General features: G+C 39.3%; 1 protein-coding gene across 3 annotated transcripts in view; it reads left to right on the forward strand.

The window, feature by feature from the left end:
- The window catches only part of LOC126182312 (helicase domino), a 425,840-nt gene that overhangs the window by 294,700 nt on the left and 111,335 nt on the right, over window positions 1-19,805 (forward strand). For all 3 annotated transcript variants that reach the window (XM_049924839.1, XM_049924841.1, XM_049924840.1), the window contains one exon: window positions 12,780-13,158. In XM_049924839.1, coding sequence (XP_049780796.1) covers window positions 12,780-13,158 — 379 coding nt within the window. The remainder of the gene's footprint in view (window positions 1-12,779; window positions 13,159-19,805) is intronic.

Below are 19,805 nucleotides of genomic sequence, written 5' to 3' on the forward strand. Positions count from 1 at the left end.
CTGTAGGTTGCAAAAATTTTTGTATTCCGGGAGCAATAAGTACTGGCTTTCTAACCTTTGCACTGCTGATATTGTGAAACTAAGTCTTCAGGTATGCAAAACCTTCCCCTTCTCTGTCCAATACTTTTTATCTTCATTAAGCCCATTTTAATATGCAGTGGAGGGAGATATACATCTTCAAGGCTTATTACGGGCTCTTACAACAAAATCATTTTACCTGCAGTGTAGGCATTTTGCTTAGGCCACTCTTTCTGTATGTAATATAATTCCTTGTTGCAACTGTCTCATTCACACAGAAGTAACCTGGTTGTATAGCAGTCAATAGCCCCTGTTACTTTCAGATCTGCACACATTTTCCAGTTATACATATCACAGTGTAAGTAATGGACCAAATCCTGCATTGGTTTTACAAATTTCTTATTTGTTAATCAAGTACACAAGTACAATGGCACCTAGCATAGCGAGCATAATTCATTCCAGAATTGTATCCGTAGAGCAAAACACTCATTAAGCGAAACAATCAATCCCACATAAATTAATGTGAAATATGATAATGCCCATTCATGCAGAAAAAGTAGTAAAGGTTTTGTCTTATTCATGCAATTTATTCCAATAAAATTATACATACAGCATTATTGTCAAATAAATTTGTACCTCACAAAGCCACTGCTTTATTGGGGTATGATTTTCAATGTACGATGCAACCAATTCCCATGCTTTCAGCATTTCTCTTAACTGCACCAGAAGATTGCTGCTTTGCTGTTATCGCCTCATCCTCCTCCTCCTCCTCCTCCTCTGAAGAACCCCTCTCCACAACTTTCTGCTGTGAAATACACTGCAACTTCATAAGCCCTTCGGTGGTCATTTCTCGGCTATGATCCTCCACAAGTTTATTGATATCAGTGTTGTCCACTTCTAATCCCATGCTCTCGGCCAAAGACACAATGCCATTCAGTACAGGCTCCACAAGTTCCGACTCAAAAGCCTCAGAGTCACATTCAACAACACTCTCTGGCCAAAGCTTCTTCCAAGGGGAAGTGAGAGTTCTCTTGGTAGCCCTTTCCCACACCTTTTTGATCACCCTGACGCAGGCAACGATGTTGAAGTGATAGTTCCAAAACTCTCTGGGACTAAGATTGGTAGCTTCAGTCAACTCAAAGCAATGCTTGAAGAATGTTTTAGTGTAGAGCTCCTTAAAGCTAGAAATAATCTGCTGGTTAATAGACTGGAATAATGGAGTAAAGTTGGGAGGCAGAAATTGGATTTTGATGAGTTGAAATTCCTCAAGGAGATCACTTCATTGATCCAATCACAAAAATGATCACGTGTCATCCAAGCCTTGTTGTTGGACCTCTACGTCATATTTAACGTGCACTTCGGATTTTACACTAGTTGAAGACCCCTTGAGTTTCTGAATGGTAAACAAGCAGCAGTTTAATTTTAAAATCACTGCTTGCATTGGCATGGAATAGCAGTGTGAGATGGTCTTCCATTGGCTTGTTACTGGGCATTGCAGTCTCCTCTGCTGTTGTAAAGGTATGCTTCAGCATCTTTCTCCAGAATAGACATATCTCATCACAATTAAAAACCTGTTGGGGCAGGTAACCCTCGGAATCTACGAGCATCTTGAAGTTGCTTGAAGTTCTTTGCTGCCTTTGTGTTGGATCTGGCTGATTTGCCATGCCTCCCAATGCTGTGGATGTCAGTTCTTCTCTTAAACTTTTCAAAACACCCATGGCTTCCCTTAGAAACGGCCGCTGATGATCCTGGCAGCTTCTTAATGTTGTTGTTGTTGTTGTTGTTGTTGTTGTTGTTGTGGTCTTCAGTCCTGAGACTGGTTTGATGCAGCTCTCCATGCTACTCTATCCTGTGCAAGCTTCTTCATCTCCCAGTACCTACTGCAACCTACATCCTTCTGAATCTGCTTAGTGTATTCATCTCTTGGTCTCCCCCTATGATTTTTACCCTCCACGCTGCCCTCCAGTACTAAATTGGTGATCCCTTGATGCCTCAGAACATGTCCTACCAACCGATCCCTTCTTCTGGTCAAGTTGTGCCACAAACTTCTCTTCTCCCCAATCCTATTCAATACTTCCTCATTAGTTATGTGATCTACCCATCTAATCTTCAGCATTCTTCTGTAGCACCACATTTCAAAAGCTTCTATTCTCTTCTTGTCCAAACTATTTACCGTCCATGTTTCACTTCCATACATGGCTACACTCCATACAAATACTTTCAGAAATGACTTCCTGACACTTAAATCTATACTCGATGTTAACAAATTTCTCTTCTTCAGAAACACTTTCCTTGCCATTGCCAGTCTACATTTTATATCCTCTCTACTTCGACCATCATCAGTTATTTTGCTCCCCAAATAGCAAAACTCCTTTACTACTTTAAGCGTCTCATTTCCTAATCTAATACCCTCAACATCACCCGACTTAATTCGACTACATTCCATTATCCTCGTTTTGCTTTTGTTGATGTTCATCTTATATCCTCCCTTCAAGACACCATCCATTCCGTTCAACTGCTATTCCAAGTCCTTTGCTGTCTCTGACAGAATTACAATGTCATCGGCGAACCTCAAAGTTTTTATTTCTTCTCCATGGATTTTAATACCTACTCCAAATTTTTCTTTTGAGGTTGGCAAAAATCATCATTGTCTTCTCTCAGACAATGATCTCCTTAACAGTGTCACCTCACAATTGCTTTTCATTTATCCTTGTAAGGAGCAAACTTTTGACATTGTCCAGAATACAAAACCATTGTTTAGATACTCTTGTCATGCATTTTGAAGCACCTATCTGCTTAACCTTGTCCTAGTTCTTGAGGGTAGTGCAAATAGTCAATGTAGACCAATTGTAAGTGCATGCTAAATCAGCAAGGCTCACACCATGTTCGTGTTTTTCATTGATTTTACATTTGATTTCAAAGGTCATTTTCTTTCTCTTATGGTCACCTGCTTGTGGCTTTATCTTTGGGGACATTTCCAAGAAGGTTATTAAAATTTGCACACAAAAAAAACTGTGTGAACACAAGTTTAGAAAAATGTGTGATCACATGCTGCACTAAGGTTAACAGAATGAGCGCTGAACACAGACTGAATGAGCGCTGAACCCAGGCTGAAGGAAAGGTGTTCATATTACTGAATGTTTCCCCCGCCAAGCATGAATGGCTGGTGATGTCACACTAAATCATCATCATCACTCGTTATGCAAAACATCACTCATTAAAGGAGTCACTTTTTCACAATTTGTTTTGCTTGTTATTTGAATTGCGCATTATGGGAAATGGTCATTAAGTGAGGTTCCACTATATCTGACTGAAATTATGGAGGAGGACTGCCCTTGAACTTGTTTTGAAGGAATCAATGAAGAGTCTCCATTCGTCAGAATTGTGGACATGACACAGTTCTCCGAACTAATGATTGGTGTCATATAATACACAAACTTTTGTAGGAAAAGACAGTGAGGTGGTTGATTGTGCTGGCAAATACTCCAAATCTGAACCCTGCTTTGCTGGTTGCTGCTGCTGTTGGACAGTATCTCTATACTGTATAACACATTCTTGGACTTTTTCAGCAAAGTTCGGGATAAAAATTTGAGATTTCAACGATTACCTGCATTGTCTCATTCAGTAGCAACTGACTGCTTAAACTGCTGCTGTGGTGTCTTTAAACTGACTGTTTAAACTGTTACTGTGGTGGCTTTATATAGCCCATACACAGCTTCTAATTGGTCAGTAATTATGCAGTGCTGTTACAGATAGCACACCTATGTCGTAAACATTGAAATGAATATCTCTGGGTCTTCTCTGCAAGGAGAGCTTGCTTATGTGCACTGCTAAGATTGTATCTGCTGCCATGGGTGACATTCTTCTCAAACATTCTTATTTCCACAGCCTCTTTAATCACAAATGTAGGAGTGTGCGACAGAACTTTTGTTTTGTCAAACAATATTTTTGTATCTGTTTGTGAGGCTATGCACAGCAATTGCAGATTTCTCCAGTCTTTGATTTGTAGCATGCCATTGATGTTGGCTCAGCTGTTGGAAACTGTATGGGCGGACTGACTGATGTAACTGCTACCACAATAACAAGGGAGGTTATAAATCCCAGGGATCCAGAGGCCAAGAATGTCCTTAACAGAGTGCAGCATCACCTTTACCTTCTTAGGAGGTCGGAAACTAGATCTTAAAGATTGTCTACCCAGGACTCTACCTATCTTGCTGGATGTAGTGCCGCAGAAAGGAAGGATTGAAATCAGTGGCTCATCATGTGAACGTTCAAGATTTTCACATTTCCTTTTCTTGGGGAACGCTGACTTCATACCACGTTACCCGTAGTCTCTCTTTCTACTTTAGATGCTAAGATGAAAATTAGTATGCTTTTGCTTGTGATACACAGAGTGGCCAAGCCGTCCGTATGACTTTGGTTGAACCAGAAACGGCAGCTTTCCCACTGTCTCTGTTTCGACACTGAACTGGATGTTTGAGTGCATACTGTTCATATGTTCATGGAAGTGCTTCAAGAGCTTCTATGCCATGTGGCCAGATCAAAAATGTGTTGTCAACGTAACAATAAAATAAAGATGGGCAAAGGGGACCCAAATTTAACGCATATTCCTCAAAATGTTCTGTAAAAAAATTGTTCACTATTGGAGACAAGGGAAAATCCATAGCCATTCCATCTGTCATTTAATAAAATGTACTGCCATGCAAGAAGCAGGTGATCTTCATAACGTGTCAGAACAACTTTATTGTTTCATGGGGAAAATGTAGTGCCAACAGTTTCGATGTGTCCTCCACAGGAACTTTTTTAAATAATGAGACCACATCCAGGCTGACTAAAATATTACTTGGTCCAACTCTATAATCTGTTTAATTTTCTCAACGAATATATGAATTTTTGTTGTGATGTTTGTAATGGTCAACTATCGAAGTCATCAGCTTAATTGCATATTTGGCCAGCCTGTAGGTAGTAGAATCAATAGTGCTAACAACTGGCTTCAGTGGAATACCTTCCTTGAGACCCTAGGTAATCTGTACAGCCTAGGAGGTCTAGGAGGTTGTGCTCTTAGATTCTTGATGATATCCTGCTGTATGACACGACCCATAGGTTATGTGATGTGAAGTCAGCATTCTGTAAGAAAAGGAAACATGAAAATGTTGAAGTACATGAATATGTTGAAGTTTAAATGGTGAGCCACTATTGAATTCCTTGCTTTCTGCAGTGCTACATCCGGCAAAATAGGTGGAGTCCGGGGAAGACAAGATACAAGATAAAGGAAATCCTACACCCTCTTGAGCACAGTCTCAGCCTCAGGATCCTGGGATTTATAACACCACTTGTGAGTGCAGAAGAAATTACCTGGGTCAGTCCATCCATAACATTTCCAACCACTGTGCAGAACATCAACAGCATATTGAAAATTGATAACTGGAGAAATCTGTAGTTTCTGAGCACAGCCTCACAAACAAACACAAGTCTATAGAAATAAGAATGTGCAAGAACAACTTCATCCGTGACAGCAGGTACAATCTTAGTGGTGTATTGCAGCAAGGTATTTGTTGCAATGTTTATACTACAATGGGAGTAGTGGCACCACCAACGCAAATGTCAACATCATCTGCAAGAACACTGCATAACTACTGACTAATCAGAAGCTGTCTGTGGGCTATATAAAGCCACCACAGGAGCAGTTTAGACAGTCGGTTGCTCCTGACAATGATGATCCTCAAAAGCTTGAGGTTTTACCCTGAACTGACATGGCAAGAAGACCAATAATGTTTGCGCCACACTTTGATCAAGGAAAAATAGCTGTCAGTGGCATGATCATCCTATTTGCATTACATATGTGTCACAACAAAAGTGAGGAGCAAAGGGCTTATCTTGGTCCACAACACTGCAGCCAAAATACAACTTGTATCTCATCTTAATTGCTTAAGTAAAATTATGCCTTGGCTTTTCACTATATATTCTCCAGATATGTATCAAAACGTATTGGGGTTATTTACACATTGTCTATTTTGTGTCATCTCGTTCACTGTAGGCTTGTACCATGGGAAGCAAAGAGAGGATGTTGTTTGGTAGCTGGTATCCTCTTTCTATAACACAACTGCACACATATATTAACAGAGTTCTTTATTCACAGAAATAAAGCTATTCAACTTGAGCTAGTTGTTGTGGTACAAGCTCTTCCATAATAGTCCACATTAGCCTCACTGCTAGTGAAGTACAAGTCCTGCTATGTACACCACCTGGTTGCTAGGTACTGAATGACTCTGAGCTAGAGGCTGAGCTAACTGCAACTGTGACTCGCATCGGACTGCGACTGATGACTCTGCTTGTTGACTCACTGGATGACTGACTGGGCCCTCCGGTCTGCGGCGGCGATATAAATACTAGCGGTTGAGAGGACGTTGGCAGCATGTTGCTTGCGAATATGTATTTGGCCTCTTTCCTGATAGGCACATTGCTTGTGCCTCCTATTGATCTTGTCACAACCTCTTTGCTGCCCAGAGTGATGGCACCAGCTTACGCCAGCACATTTCTCCCTCCCCGAAATGCTGCACCATTGGCTTGTAGTGAGGCTGCAAACGACAGTGGGGAGGAAGGTAAGACACTGGAAGTAGAAATGAGCATGGAGCTGGAGCTATAGCTGTGGAGGACATTTACTCCCGACTGTACCCCACCATCTGGTTTGCAAAGCAACAGCAGCATCCTCTGGAAAACTGCTGCTGGGGCACACGTCCAGGCGTGAAGGCGCGCGTCCTGGTGCGACGTGGGGTGGGGGGTGTCCAGGTCAATGGGGTCAGCGAGTGGCGACAGCGGGGCTGAGGGTGCATTGTCCATCTGCTTCTCCAGGGGTACCCTGGTAGCACCAGTGCGTGGCTGCAAAGACTGTGCAGTCCCGTGAGGCCGTGAGTCTGGTGGAAGAAAATCAGTAGAATCAAGGGGCAAATAACATGCACAAATTTGGTTCTGGTAGTGACACTGCAAACCATCGGGACCTGAAATCAAATACAAAGAAGAGCCAATGCATTCCTGGATTACACCTCTTTCCCAGCACCCACAGTTGCCATAAATCCTGAAAAGAACAAGATCGCGTGGCGCAAAATGATATTTGTGGACCGTTGGTGGCATCAGATGCTGCGGTGGGTGTAGCTAGTGTAGTAGCATCCAGTGGTGGCGGCCATGCAGAAGTTCTGCAGGTGATGGTCCATCTCGTGGATGAGAGCGACAGGAGGAAAGTGCATGTGAAACGTTCTGCTTCTCCGTTGGACTGAGGGCAAAACGGAGCACTTGTTAGATGATGAATGCCACTTCGTTCACAAAACTGTTCAAAAGCAATTGAAGTGAACTGTGGTCTGTTGTCCAAAATAATTACTTCTGGCAAATCTTCTATGCAAAATATTGAGGACGATGCTTGAAAGGTGCTACGTGATGTTGTAGAGTTCATAGGCACCGCGAATCAGAGCTAAAAGAGTCTACCATTACGAGCAAACGAGTGTTCAGAAATGGTTCTGCAGAGTCAATGTGCATTTGTTGCTATGGCGATTGAGTCTTAGGCCAAGCTGAGGTTGCCTGTGGTGGAGCGGATTGGTTTTCCACATCTGCACGACACTGTGACGTCATCTGTTCTATATGAGCATCCATACCCTGCCAAGTACAGTACCGTCTCACTAATTGTTTCATCGTCACACTAATTGTTTCGTGCTAACAATTCCCCAATGTCCTTAGTGGAGCAATCACAACACATCCTTTTGCAATACTTTGGGTATAAGCACACACGATTGTCCACTCTCATTTTGAACTAAAATCACACCCTGTTGAACTGAAAGGTTTTACTGACATACTTAATATTGGCACACAACAGAGTTCTGGATACTGTTCAATGAATGAGGCCAAGACGTTCAAATAAGTGATGAAGAAGAAGAAGAAGACAATTACTTGTCTTCATCTTCTTCTTCATTACTTATTTGAACGTTTTGGCCTCATTCATTGAACAGTATTGTGCATCAATTTAGTAACAAGATGCAACAGATGCATCAAAATCAGATTCTGGGCCAATCCGAAGGCTAGATAGTATGTTTGCATTGGCACGCTTTGCCATAGGTCTGTACACAATTACATACTGATACCGCAAAAGCAACAAAGCCCATTTTTGCAATTTTTGAGCAGTGCTTAAGAACCGGCTTTGACGGATGAAACAAGGACTGCAAAGACTTGTCACTAAATAGAACTCATGACCATACAAATAGTGATGGAATTTTGTCACACCTTTCACGATAGTGAGAGCTTCTTTTTCAATTTGAGAATAATTGCACTGAGTTTGAGTTAACAACATTGAGGCATAAACAATAGGTCTGCCGTGTGCACCAGTTCTGTGCAAAAGCACAGTGCGATGGAAGATGCGTCAAGTTGCAAGACTACAGGCTCGGCAGGATCAAAATGCATTAAACATGTGTGACTAAGCAAAGCATTTCTGAGAATGAGATTTTCACTCTGCAGCGGAGTGTGCGCTGCAGAGTGAAAATCTCATTCTGGAAACATCCCCCAGGCTGTGGCTAAGCCATGCCTCTGCAATATCCTTTCTTTCAGGAGAGCTTCTGTAAAGTTTGGAAGGTAGGAGACGAGGTACTGGCAGAAATAAAGCTGTGAGGATGGGACATGAGTCGTGCTTGGGTAGCTCAGATAGTAGAGCACTTGCCTGTGAAAGCCAAAGGTCCCGAGTTCAAGTCTCCATCTGGCACACAGTTTTAATCTGCCAGGAAGTTTCAAAGCATTTCTGAGTTTCTGATAGGCGTCTCGACAGTCTTTAGTCCACACAAAAGATACATTTTTGCAACGCAAGCAATGCAATGGAGCCACAATCTGAGGGGTGTTCAGTAAGAAACGAATGTAATATGTCATCTTGCCTAGTACTGACTACAGTTCAGACACATTGCAAGGAACAGGCAGATCATGGATTGCAAGTAAGTGAGATTGGAGGGGTGCACACCCTATCTGTTTATCACATGACCTAAGTACTGCAGTTCAAAGTCAAGCTTTTCAAGACAGTACTTGAGTACTGCTTCTGACAACACTTGAAAAAGAGTAACTGATAATTTGTTCCTCTGGTGTATGACCTCAGATGACAATATTGTCAAAGTATTTTGAACAAATAGGCACTTTTGTAGTCAGCTGTTCCAAATAATGTTGAAAAAATGCGCATGCGGAAGCACTGTCGAAGGGCAAACACAAATACTTGAACAGTCCTAAGTGTGTATCTAAAACAAACACTTTCTGTGATTCTTCATTCAATGGAATTTGCAAGTAGGCATCACACAAATCTATCTTAGAAAAGTAATGTCTTGCACAAAGCTTGTCCATGGGTTCCTCAGGACAAGGTAACAGATAAGTGTCAACTACTGTCTGTGGGTTGACTGTCAACACGAATGTGAACAGAAGGCTTAGGCAACAAAACAAGAGCACTTGCCCATTGACTAGTTTGAATGGGAGGAATTACACCATTACCTCGCAATTCTTTCAATTCACATTCACTGCATGTACCTGAGCCTGTTTTTTCTGAGAAACTGCTTTGACATGGTCTTGTCTTCCAAATGTGGAACATGCTGCATTATGTGATAGGCAATCTTGTCTTTTATGACAAGCAAAATATCTAGTGCAAGACTTAACTAAATTCACAGGCTTGTTTACATGTCTATGTGGCTGTCGGTGCGGCTATGTACACGCTCGTCATTGTGGCTGCTTGGGGTTGTCGTGAGCAAGGGGCGACTCAACCCGACAAATCAGGGTCTGGTCAAATGTACTGACCGCTATGGCACTCAAATCATATTGTTCTAAGATTTGCAATACTTGAGGAAGTGGTGGATCAGAGTACTTTAGGCTCTGTTTCCATATTCTACTACCTGGGACACTGAATGTCATTGCATCCCTAATCATTAAATCACTGTAAAACTTGCCACAATTACACATAAATTTACACTTCCTAGTCATCCCTGTTAATTCCATGTACCACAGACAGTACATCTTTTATCTGGCTGCAGCTACTTGAACTTGCCGGTCATAGTATTTGGTTAATTCAGTGATTACTTGGTCATAACTGAGTTCGTTGGGAGACGCAGTTGGGAATAGCTTTTGTACTAACCTAAACACTGGGGACCCCGCAGTCAAAAAAAGAGTATTGTAGCTTTACAGTACCTTCAACACGATTAACTTGACAGTGTGCTTGGAACTGTGTCAGGTATTCAAACCCTTCTTCTGTGTTGTTAAACTGCCTGAATGGCGGTATGCTGGTCAGCGGCACTTGTTGGGCTAGTCCCGTCTGTCTATTGGGCGGCTGATGCACCTTGTGCAGCCAGTAGTTGTTGAACCATAATTAGTAGGGCAGCAGTTTGTTGGGTCTGAAACTGAAAAGCTTGTGTTAGATCCATTACACTGGCCGTCTGCAGCTGAGGCATGGGGTAGACGGTAGAGGGGGCAGGGAGCCATGGTTTATGCAAGTATGTTATAGCAGAAACAGCAAGCAAAGCATCTGGAAAGAGAAATTTGATTAGTTCTGCAGCTCCCCTCCTGGAATACATGCAAGAACACAACGATTAGCAATGAAAAATGAACACCCCTACAAGGTAAAACACAAGAGAAGCAAGCAAAATCTGCACTGAATGATACTCGTTGCCAGTTTTTTTGTTGTCTCCTTGTCACTGCAGGTTTGTACCATGGGAAGCAAGGAAAGGATATTGGTTGGTGGCCAGTATCCTCTTTCTGTAACACAACTGCACACATATATTAACAGGGTTCTTTATTCATAAGAATAAAAAAGCTACTTAACTTAAGCTAGTTGTTGCGGTACAAGCTCTTCCATAATAGTCCACATTAGCCTCACTACTGGTGCAGTACAAGCCCTGCTATGTACACCACCTGGTCGCTAGGTACTGACTGACTTCAAGCTAGAGGCTGAGCTAACTGCAACTATACTCCCATTGGGCTGTGACTGATGACTCTACTTGTTGACTCACTCTGGTCCACAGCAGCAGTCTAAATACTAGCAGTCAAGAGGGCGTTGGCAGCACTTTGCTTGCGAGTCTCTATTTGGCCTCTCTCCTGATAGGTGTGTTGCTTGAGCCTACTATCGATCTTGTCGCAACCTCTTTGTTGCCCGGAGTGCTGGTGCCAGCTTATGCCAGCACAGACTAAGACGTTTTGTACATAATGTTCTGATAGAGTATACCCATATATCGTAATATGCACAACACACAGTATAATAATAACTACCAGTACAGAGTAGCACCAACACTCTTTCTGCAAAATTTCATGCAAACTTGCCAGGTGGCAGCACAAGACAGAATTTTGACTTCTGTTTAGTATAGCTAACACTAGATGTACAAATGCAGAGATCAAAATACACATAGAAAAGAACGTTTCCCTGTTGAGGTGAACTGAAGCTTATTCCCATAATAGGGGAAAATTGATACCCAAAAGAAACTGTATTTGATGGAGAAAAACTAAAGACAAATCTGAATTCAGTGTATGAAATTTAGTCATAATCACCTATTCTCATGTAGAGGCAAAAAATGTGTTCTGCAGTATAATCATCAAGATATTTTCCATGCCGTCGTAACACCCGTGACCTGTTTTCTGTAGCATTAAAAAATCCATTTGTATTTCATTATGTGGATTATATCGATAAAATAATAATATGTTTGTCTTAAAAGTTTTATTTTATTGCATGGCAGAACCCTAGAATTGTACATTGAACTGAATGCCATTAATAACTAGTGTATTTCAGTAAAGATCTGAAATGATGAACATCCCCCTCTTTTTTAGTTAAATATTTTTGTGAATAATGTGAAGACAGTTAAAAGTATCAAAGACCTCTTTGCGACATTACATCGCGTTGTGTGCGTTAAAAGTACTTCCAAAATTTTTGATTTAAAAGTAAGGAAAATTTCTTCTGGAAGAGTTCCTTACCCTCCTTAACAGCCCTTCATGCATCAAAAAATAAACTTGAATATTATTATTCTCCTTTTGTGAGCTGCAGTGCAGAGAGAAACTGCTCCAGAAATGTAACACAGAATTATGTTAGTTGTTTGCTTTTTCAAGTAGAATTATTTGATCCACATTTGATTTGCAAAACACATGATGGTAAACCTGTATCACTATTGGGTGGTGAGTGTCGCTGCATTACTGCGTAGCATTCGAAATTCATTTTCTTGAGGAATGATAAATTGAAGTATAGCAGTGTTTGTTAAATATTAGTAACTACTGTGCAGATGACTGCTGGCTTTGTACTGTTCACAGTGGCTAGATAGATCCACTTTCTGTCTAACGCAAAACTGGTGTCAGTTAGTCCGTAAGAAACTTGATATGTGACTATGTTGCCATCTTTGATAGTTACTGCACAAGTGGGAAACTGCTGTTTAATTCATGTAACTAATGAATATTTATCTTTAAAATCAGCCAGGAATTAGATTATTAATTCAGTGAATTCCATCAACTTCACTGCTCAAAACATCAACAAAGTGTTCTATACAGAATACCTAATCATTTGACTATCCATTTTTGTTCTTTTATTTAGGGACTTTTTCTGCAATGTTTCAAGAGTTCATACTTTAGTTTGTGTGTATGTATAAATTAAATTAAATACTTGTGAATTGGAAATTTTTATTAAAATCCTGAAAATTGTTATCACTGTACATCTAACAAATAGATGATATCATGAAGGAAACATCTCGATTTTTAGCACAGTTGATTCATAATTATTATTTCAGGTATGAAACAGTTATAGTACCAAGAGAAGAAGGCAAAGTTTTTTATGATACAAATCCAAAAAAGCAGAAGAAGACAAAAGGTGTTTATAAGCTTCCACCACAAACGAAGGCAGGCAGGCCATTAAGAACATCACAACTGTTTTTGCAAGATAACAACAGTTCATTCACCAGCATATATCTTCAGAGATTTGAAGTAATTAAAGAAATGGCCTGTAAAAGGAAACCAATTCAAAAGCCACAGATTACCCCTGGTGTGAAGAATCAGAGACCTCCTCCTATCTTCTTAGAAAATGGTATTGATTACGATGAACCGATAACACCTGGAGATGCAGCATCAAGAAGATTAGAAAGAATTGCCAGGGACAAAACAAAGACATTGGTATGGGCTCCTTCCTACTCAGTCATATTTTGTTTCTGCTGTGCTTTTGAATTCTTCAGAGTGAATTTGTGAAACATATATTGGCTAGTTTGAACTGTATCATAAATCTTCTACATATTTGAGGTGCAGCATCATATGAAGCTAAATAGATGAGCTGTCATTTATGATTTTCTTTGATATGCTTTGTCTATGTGTGAGAAGTTGGCATGTATTGCCAATGTGCCATAGGGTTTTTAGTCTTAAGTGAGAAATCTAAAATTTTATATAAAAGCTAGATTTGTAAACAAGTTATTAAAGTTGGTGACTTTTTAAGTACTTAAAGATTTTAAAATAGAATTTATATTCATTTCAGAACATGTGACTTTCTCTCATTACATTTAAATGCAGTCCATTGGTAGAGGTCTGCACAGATGCAGATGTCTGCATATATAACCACAGATATCCACAGTAATAACTATTTTGCAGGTATTTAAGTAAAAATTGCAATAATTACTTTCGGTTTAAGAGTAAATTGCAGTGGCTTGGCAAACCAGTGTGAGAACATTTCTCCTCAAAACCAACTTATAATTTGGCACCCCTCCCTCCCCCTCCATAATTTGGCACCCCCCCCCCCCCTCCTTTTTCCCCTCACCCAATTTCACCCTGTCATTTTTCGCTCCTAATTGTGATACATACTGTATACAAATCTTGCAGCACTTCTCTCATCTAGGCACTCCAAGTACACTGTGATAAGCCCTGCACAGCAATCTTACAGTTGTGGAGCCACTGGCGCCCCTCTAGCTTGGTGCCCCAAGTAGCAGCTGGTGTCACTTGGGCCCTAAACCGTCTTTATGTCCTGTACAAAGCAGATACGTTGTTGACGTCTGCTAGTGTTGAATGTGGCGCCGTGCCCTTCTTCTTGCTTTTCCACAGACGTACATGTTTGTCTCATTTCTATCACACCAGCAGCTGCCTTACATCTGAGTCATTCCTGTATTACTGTTAGTAAGTTACTCTTGCTTCACTTTTATCAACAGATCTCACTTATTTAGTTACTGAAAGCTGCAACAAAACTACCTGAGGACTTTTCCAGGCTATCCACCCATTGGAACCTTAGCTTAATGGACTGACTGCTGTTTGTGTATCACGTGCAACATAAATAATGTTTGACATAAAATCAGTGAATCTATCAATATTGCTCTTAATATATTTACTAGTACATGCAGTGTGTAGTACACTGAGAAATGTAATTCACTGTTATGGTAAACTAACATACATTTGATAAATGAAGCATTTGACTAACTTGAAATACACGGTGTGGCTACAAAATAATGTGACTATCACTGTAAAACATTTTATTGCAAGAACATGTTTATTAAATTACTGTCATCCTGAATATACTCTAACATTCCTTGTGAATTTTCCATTGATGGAAACAGTGCTGGAAATATTCCTCTGTGAGCTCCTTGATCATGCTTCTTACCATTTGTTCTTTCACTACTTCAATGGATGGAAATCTTGCTTCTTTTAATGCAGATTTTGGAGGATAAAAGTCATATTGTACTAGGTCATACAAATAAGCTAGGTGGTCCAACACTGGGATGCTGTACTTCACTAGAAACCTCTTAACAGACAATGTGTTATGAGCTGGCATGTTGTCTTCTAACAGAATCCATGACTTGTAATTTCACAATTCAGGTCTTTTATTATTATTATTATTATTATTATTATTACTATTATTATTTTCTTATGGAGTAAGAACCGAAGGTAGTAATATTGATTAATAGTTTGACCTTCAGGAACACAGTGAAGATACACAAATCCAAGAATATTAGGGGGGGAAAAATCATCGTTACTTTGAATCTTGATTTGCTCATTCGAGCTTTTTTTCTCTCTCAGGTAAATTGGGCCCTTCCAATGCATGGACTGGTGCTCATTTTGTGGATCATAAATGGAAAAAAAAGGTTCTTCATGTGTTATCACTCTTTCCAAGAAATTAGTGTCATTTTCAATGGTACTTGAAGCATCAGTGCAACCATTTTAACATACTTCCTTTTGTTCAATCGTGAGAATTTTTGACACCAGTTTCACACATACTTTCCTCCTGTTAAGTTGGTTATGTAAAATTTGCACTCTTTGTCAATTCCTATAGTTTTAACAATTGATCAAATACTCAACCAATGGTCACATTGTATCATGTTACCTACTTTTTCAATTTTTCATCTGTTTTTTATGTTGAAGGGTGTCCCAGGCGTGAGTCATCTTTGGCATATTCTTGGTCAGCTCGGAAATGCTTGAAGCACTCAGAAACTTGTGTACATGATAAACAATCTTTGCCATACAAGTCTTTTAGTAACAGATAGGTTTCAGTAGCATCTTTTCCAAGTTTCAGGGAAACTTCACAACAATTTGTTGCTCTATTGTTACACTTGTCATATTTCTAGCAGAAAAAATAAAAGCTCTTACACAAACTATGACCACAGCCACACTGATTTGTCTACAGATACCAGAGATGCTACTTTCGGCTAGAAGGCTCCACATTCATTTGTCATTCATCTTTGGCATACGCGGAATTACTCTGTGACAACAACAGTCCCATTATTTTATAGCCAAACCTTGTAGTATGCAGTAACTGAAGAGAATTTGTAACATGACTTCATGTGTCTTCTCAGTGTCATGGAAATGCTCTGCAGAAAATTTCGTAAAATCCATTTCATTAATTATGGCAAACATTTGCAACATAAGGAATGTATCAAAATTGTGACAGGACGTTTTGTATTGAAGTGCGAACATGATCAGCCTCTACAACCAGTGGATTGTAAATAATGAGGCTCAACTTTAGCACAGGCAGATTTAAGCCAACCTCAATCCTGTCATCACAGTCTGGTGTACTGAATGGGATAAATTGTATTTGAAAAACTAAAAATGGAGTCATGTGGTTGTGTAGATAAGGCACTGTTGGATGCAGTCTCATTTCTCTTTATCCAAGCAGACCTCTTACCCATTGGTGACAAGACCATGCTGACCAGATTCTTATTCAAGTGAAAAACATAGTCACCATCATCCAGATTTTAGGCTGATCTTTATTATAAAATTTATCTTATAACTCAAAGTTGTAGCTCACAGTTGTCTGTTGTCTTGGCTACGAAGAGGTGCTCATTCCAGTCATATTGTGTAGGAATTGTGTAAGGGTGAATACTCTGTGTTGTATCCATGTAGAGTGGGGGTTTCCTATTTTAAAGAAAATAAGAAGTTTTCACAAGGTCTTAAAATGATATTATGTTCCTCATCTGAGCAATAACTTAGTCATGATGTGGTGGAATAGTCTATGGGTACACTGCTAGTTGTTGGCTTCTAAAGGGCACAATATTACAGCAAATGATAACACTGCTGCCATCAACAAGTGCACACCTGAAGATGATGATGATAACAACAGAATGGATTGCAATTATATTGTGCCAGTTGTACACCAGAAACCAGAAGCAGACACACAAATTGTTTTGTTATGAAATAACTCAGGGAGAAACTAAAGAACCACAATCATATTTTTGTTATTTAACTCGTAGTCATCATGATGTCTCGACTTTTGATAATGTTTTGCATTGAAAACTTAAAGATGGGAAATAAAATTCCATTTCCTGTAGACATACAGGCACATTGCACAGTGTGCTTTTAGTGGAAGATGGTAGATGCTTCTAAATACCATGACATTGTTGGCTAACCTGTCCTGTAAGCCATAAAACTTAAAACAGTGAACTGAATAATTCACCCAAAAATGATTAGCCTCTTTGAAACCCAACAAAGTACAGTACAATAGTCTCCTTTGGCACTATCAATTGTGATATCAAGGTATGCTCCACACAAGACATTCTCAGCATTAGTACAGAAGCAACTGCAACAAGGAAGAGGATTCTGACTACAAGTTCACCAACAGTTACCTATTAACAGAATTCCATTGTAAAAGACACGCCATCACTAAATAAGTCAATATTAGTCATTCCTCATTTCGTGAGTATAACTGGCTGTTGTAACACCATAGGGATCAATGCCATGTTGAAGTGAAGCTACACTGATGACAGTAGAGTAGAAGTATGGTGTAAAGAAATATAGCTGTAAAGAAAGTTAGAAAAGTCGCGTAATAAGTGGAGAATTTAAAGAGACTTGGATCTCAATGAGAGTTGCCTGCTTTGAAAACGCAAGCACCTGGAGAAGCTTTGCCCTGAAACAAAGTAAATGCAGCCAAAAGTTGGAATATTAAGTGCTGAAAACTATGAAAAGCAGCTTCAACCACTAAAATACCTAACTAAAAATTATAACTTTTCCTTCTGTCATACATATTGATGTAAAAATGTGAAATAGGATTGATTTCAAAGTTAATATGCTTCATCACCCAGCACTTGTACATATACCAAGAAGCAATCAGATACATCATTTATGAATAACCAAGTTTAAAAAACTACCGTGGTTACACCATAACACACTACATATATATCACGGAAAGACATTGGTACACTATTAATGATAGCTATTCACAAACTAAAATAGGCTGTAAACACATACTGATCCATGTATGTTAAGTGAGTGAGATTTCCACTCTTGGCTTTGACAGTTGTGTTCCTTTGTAAAGCTTTTGTTTCTCAGCTTAAACGTTAGTCACATTTATGGTACTTGCCTAATGTTGGTTACATATGTTCGTGCACATTTCACATGTTTCAAAATAATACATTGCCCACTTCTTAGATGGGTATTGTGATATGATACTTTGATTCCATCATATGGGACCTTAATGTTTGGGTTTAGATGTTTCTGCCATTTCACTTTAGTACTATAATGAGAACTTACTATCAATTGTGTACTAGTATCTTTCCTTTAGGTCTGGATAACCTCTCTTTTGCATTTTAATAATTGTAAGGCACAGAAATGTTTGGTTGCCATGCCTTAATGACATAACTGATTGCTTGTTGTTACACTGGTCCATGATGAAGGGTATTAGCTTCAGAACTGATCACTTCTAATATTTTACATCAAACACACATATTTTTGCATCAGTAAATACAGTGAAGGACAAGTTTTTATTTTGTCTCTCACAAGTAAAAAAGAAGAATAAAAGGCTCAATGAGGAAAGATAAAAAAATAACATTGGCATTTAAAAGATTGGGAATGAGGTGGGATTCTACTTCAAACAATCATATAGTGAAGAAAATAGCTTGAATGAACTGCATGATACCAAAAAACAAGGAAAATGTTCAAAACATATTCTGGCATTCACACAAGTAAGAAATTCTCTAAAGAAAATTAGCACAAGAACTCAAGACAACAGCCACAAATTACGTGAATGCTTACTTGATCGAGGTAGCTGCAATGAAACGACTGAAGCAGTTGTTCACAGTGTCACAAATTCTGCACGAAAAAAAGAAACGCTAGAAACTGGACTCAAAGTTTAATAGTGCTCTTTATTTTGGAAAAGATGTAAACACTACATCTACTAATTTGAGAAACAGTTGCCCTTTTTTAAAAGAAATCGGCTTTGTCAGATTTGATATTCACTGTAAGAATTATAATTAATAAACAATAGGAGCAAGAACTCTTATCTTTATTTCCATTTATATTGGAAAGATGTGGGATATAAAATGTAGATGTGTATTTAAAATAGAAATGTGTCTCGTGTTAATTCATAACGTTGAGATACTATATGTACAGTTCTATAAGTGATATTCATAATGCTCAAGAAAATATGGTATGCAGCAAGGTAGCACAGTAACATTTTTATTCCTAATTGTAAGAGGTATGAAATGAAAAGGGTTAAGGGTCACAGTAACAACCCTTCATTTTAAAGCTTTTGTCATTACAGATGATGTGGTGATATAAATTGACAATAAAGTAAAGTACAGCATAAACTGAATGCCTAGTAAACAATGAATAATTCCATCTTTGAATTTAATTTATTGTAATTACTATTACAATATTTGCAAAAAATTAAAAACGTTTTGGTTTCAAGATGAGCCTGTTGGAAACTGTGTTATTTGCTTACAAACACCCTGTTTCAGAAGTAATTGGCAGTAGATCTTTTGCCCGCAGCTCGTGCATTGCTACCTCTGGATCACGGGGCCCTGGGTTTGATTCCCAGGCGGGTTGGGGATTTTCTGTGCTTGGGGACTGGGTGTTTGTATTGTCCTCATCATTTCATCATCATCATCATCATTCGTGACAGTGGTTGGATTGGACTGTGTAAAAATTTGGACTTTGTACGGGTGCTGATGACCACGCAGTTGAGTGCCCCACAAACCAAACATCATCAGTAGATCTTTCATATAGAAGGATGGCAAAATACAAGATACACTACCAAATCCAAGCATCAAATAAATAAAATTAAGATGATACAGACTTCTTGAATGTGAAGGCCTAAATAATTTGTGGAAGAAGTTAATATAAGAGTAAATGGCCTGGCCAAGAAATGGTGAGATTCAACACGACGTCATAGAACATGGATCTACAATGTATTAGGTCCTAAATGAAGATGCCCTCCTAAGAATAAAAAAGCAGAGACACCCTTTCATTGTACACAAGCAGCTTGAACTAGACCATAGCGATAATGCTAATAACAGTGGGTGGCTTTCTTTTTATATTCAACTATTTTCAGCCCGGGCTACTAACTGACTAACTGTGTG

Source organism: Schistocerca cancellata, chromosome 1 (assembly GCF_023864275.1).
Source record: "Schistocerca cancellata isolate TAMUIC-IGC-003103 chromosome 1, iqSchCanc2.1, whole genome shotgun sequence".
Taxonomy (NCBI): domain Eukaryota; kingdom Metazoa; phylum Arthropoda; class Insecta; order Orthoptera; family Acrididae; genus Schistocerca; species Schistocerca cancellata.